At 38.7% G+C, this 2831-nt stretch overlaps 1 protein-coding gene across 1 annotated transcript in view; it reads right to left on the reverse strand.

Moving 5' to 3' along the window:
- The window catches only part of LOC100961597 (serine/threonine-protein kinase TNNI3K), a 241852-nt gene that overhangs the window by 135386 nt on the left and 103635 nt on the right, over positions 1-2831 (reverse strand). The window contains exons 12-15 of the mRNA XM_012801634.2: positions 2377-2469; positions 2241-2298; positions 1921-2115; positions 1076-1180 (exon numbers count right to left, since the gene is read on the reverse strand). Of these exons, the coding sequence (XP_012657088.1) occupies positions 1076-1180; positions 1921-2115; positions 2241-2298; positions 2377-2469 (451 nt within the window). The remainder of the gene's footprint in view (positions 1-1075; positions 1181-1920; positions 2116-2240; positions 2299-2376; positions 2470-2831) is intronic.

Raw genomic sequence — 2831 nt, forward strand, 5'->3', positions numbered from 1 at the left:
GGCTACAAAGTAGTGCTCAACCTTGACTGCAAATGCACTGTTACTCCTTGACCTGGAGTGCCTGCTCTCAAAATGTGGTGTCTGGGCCCCACACCTGAAGAGTTTGATTTAATCAGCATCAAGATTTTCTCAAAGTGCTCTTGTAGATTCTGTGCAGCCATAGTTGAGAATGATTGTCCGAGAGCCAAGTTTTCTCTCCTTGCTTGATCATTAGAATTAATTGGCAGTCTTTGAATCTGTTTTTTGTTTGTTTGTTTGTTTGTTATGTTTTGTTTTTAATGAGGGCCCCCAGATGATTTGTATGGTCAGGGACACTTGGGAAATACTTTATTCTGCTCTAAAGTCTTCTTGACAAAATGCTTTGGTCTGTCATTATTTGCTGTGTCCATGGCCTTGGGGCCAAATGTGGTCTTCTGGATCTTTGAGCGGAGCTTTTTGACTGAATCCCCTTTACTTAAAGGATTTGTTCTGAAAAATCTGCATTCAGTCGAGGGGCCACACTTGAGGATCTGGAAGGCCACATGTGGCTGAAGGCCTCAGGGTCCTTGTGACACAGCAAGCAATCAACAAATATGTTATATTAACTAATTTATCCACTTATTTATTTTTAAAATGAGAATAAATAAAAATAATTGTTTGGAAAACTTGAAGTCACTCGTGATGACTGAATTATATTAGAGAATCATAAAAACAGTGTTGCCAAGGATCCCATGAGAGTTGGAGTGGGCTGTTATGCAGGACTTCTGTTACGTGAGCACTAGAACGTAATCAGTTAGATGGTCTGTGTGTGGATATTCTCACCCAGGAATAAGTCAGCTGGTGCATCGTAACAGACATCACTCTCTGTCTAGAAATTCTTTATAGACTTGAAAGATCCATGATAAGGAATTATACATCCTTCTATTCTCATAAAAGTCAACGGCAAAACTCTATCACTTAGGCTCATGGTCACCTGCCTTCTTACCCACAGAGGACCCTGATCTGCAATAAATCTAAAATGCATCTTCATGGAAATCTATCTTAGACTCTTAGTCAGTTATGCAATTATAAGTTTATTATTTAGGGAAAAAAATACCTGTTCAAGTCACGGTGTATAATTGGCTGTGTCAGGTTGTGAAGGTACTCCATGCCTTTGGCAACATCTACTGCAATAATTAGTTTAGACTGCAAATCAAGAATCCTAGAATTTAAAAATAGATTTAATGGAGGTGAAATGGTCGAGGCAATACCATATCTTCCTAAAATAAATGGTGTTCGAGACTTGTTACTCTGTGTAATTTCAGTCCATTTCCTTTCTTGATGTTCTGCTAAAAATTCAACATATCTAAAAAATAGTTTTATATATCATAAAATGCTTAATTATAGATCTACTCAAAAATATAGCACCTCTTCTTTAAAATATTACATTTGGCTTTATAACTTATTGGTAATATTATAATCATTTCTTTGTAACAATGAAAAAATGGAATCTATTTTTAATCAGTGAGTGAAACCACATCCTAATTATTGTATGCATCCATGTAGGAAGTGAATTCAAATTAGATTTGGTCAAGATCATTCTTTCCTAAAAGTTTCTTTTATGAATACTGTAACCCCTGGGAATTATTTTATTCTGAGCTCACATATATCTGCTTTATTGGTGTGTCAAATTTAGCCTAATTATTTTAAGCTTCAGTTGCCGATTTAAATTTCTTGAATTTGTTACCTTCAACTGAATTCTTGTTAAGAAGGCACAGGGTGTTTCTATTCAATGAAACATAATTATTAAGCATAAATTAGCAGCCATATTTAAAATGCTATACTTGGCAGCACCCAGAGATTTCAGAGGGTGAAGATCCACCCAGTCGGAAAGCCTCTGTGGTGGTGCGTGAGTAACTTTAGCAACATGTCCAAGGAGTCACCAAAACAAGAGCCACCTACCTCTTCTGTTCATGAAGGAGGGAGAACAGAGAACCCCCTGAGATGTACTGAGTGACAATGGCAAACTGGCTGGGATCATTCAAGCAGGCGCCCACAAACTGAATGACACAAGGGTGGTTGAGCTGGCAGAGAATGGACACCTCTCGGCAAAACATATCCACATCTGACTTGGAGCAGTAGGTGTTGGCTCGATAACTAGAAATGGCAGCAACAGGAGACCCTTGGTCAGCAGGTAGCTCCAAACAGGTGGGCTGCCCTGCCTGTGATTTTCAAAGTGCACAAGTCCACCCAGATGCTAATTTTTCTGTTTGCTTGCTTACCGTTTTATAGCCACTATTTTGTTTCTGCATCGTCCCTTATAGACCTTCCCAAAAGAACCTGAAATTAAGAGAAATAATTAAACACGCATTATCTTGGACTCATTACACTATAGCAGGCCTGAATTTTTTAGGTTACCTGAGCCGATAATCTCATGGAACTCAATTTCCGAGAGCTGGAGATGGAAATGTGAAGGCAGTCCAGCCCTGAGGAGGAGCACATCTGCCTTCTCTGCAAACAGGAATTGTTATTTTATATTTGAAGACAAAAAGCACACATGAGTAAGTGCACACATGCACATATATGCCTAACCAAAAACATCACTTCCTAGTAAATTTAATTTTCAACTGTAATTGACCACTAAAAAGATATTAAAACCTTATTTCTTAACCTGTCCCACTGCATTAAAAGCAGGCCAGTTCTCAGTGACTTGCTCTTTGTTATCTGAGGTGAGGGTTAATTCCTGACCTGGTGATGCGTCAGCTTGCCTGCATGACAGGGGAGCCCTGGACTGTCGTCTATATCACATCATGATAAAGGTTCTAATCTGGTCAGTCCCATCAACTTATGTCAATAGGTTTAGCTAAACATCT

The sequence above is a fragment of the Otolemur garnettii genome, unplaced genomic scaffold (genome assembly GCF_000181295.1).
Source record: "Otolemur garnettii isolate 467f Iridium unplaced genomic scaffold, OtoGar3 scaffold00010, whole genome shotgun sequence".
Classification (NCBI taxonomy): domain Eukaryota; kingdom Metazoa; phylum Chordata; class Mammalia; order Primates; family Galagidae; genus Otolemur; species Otolemur garnettii.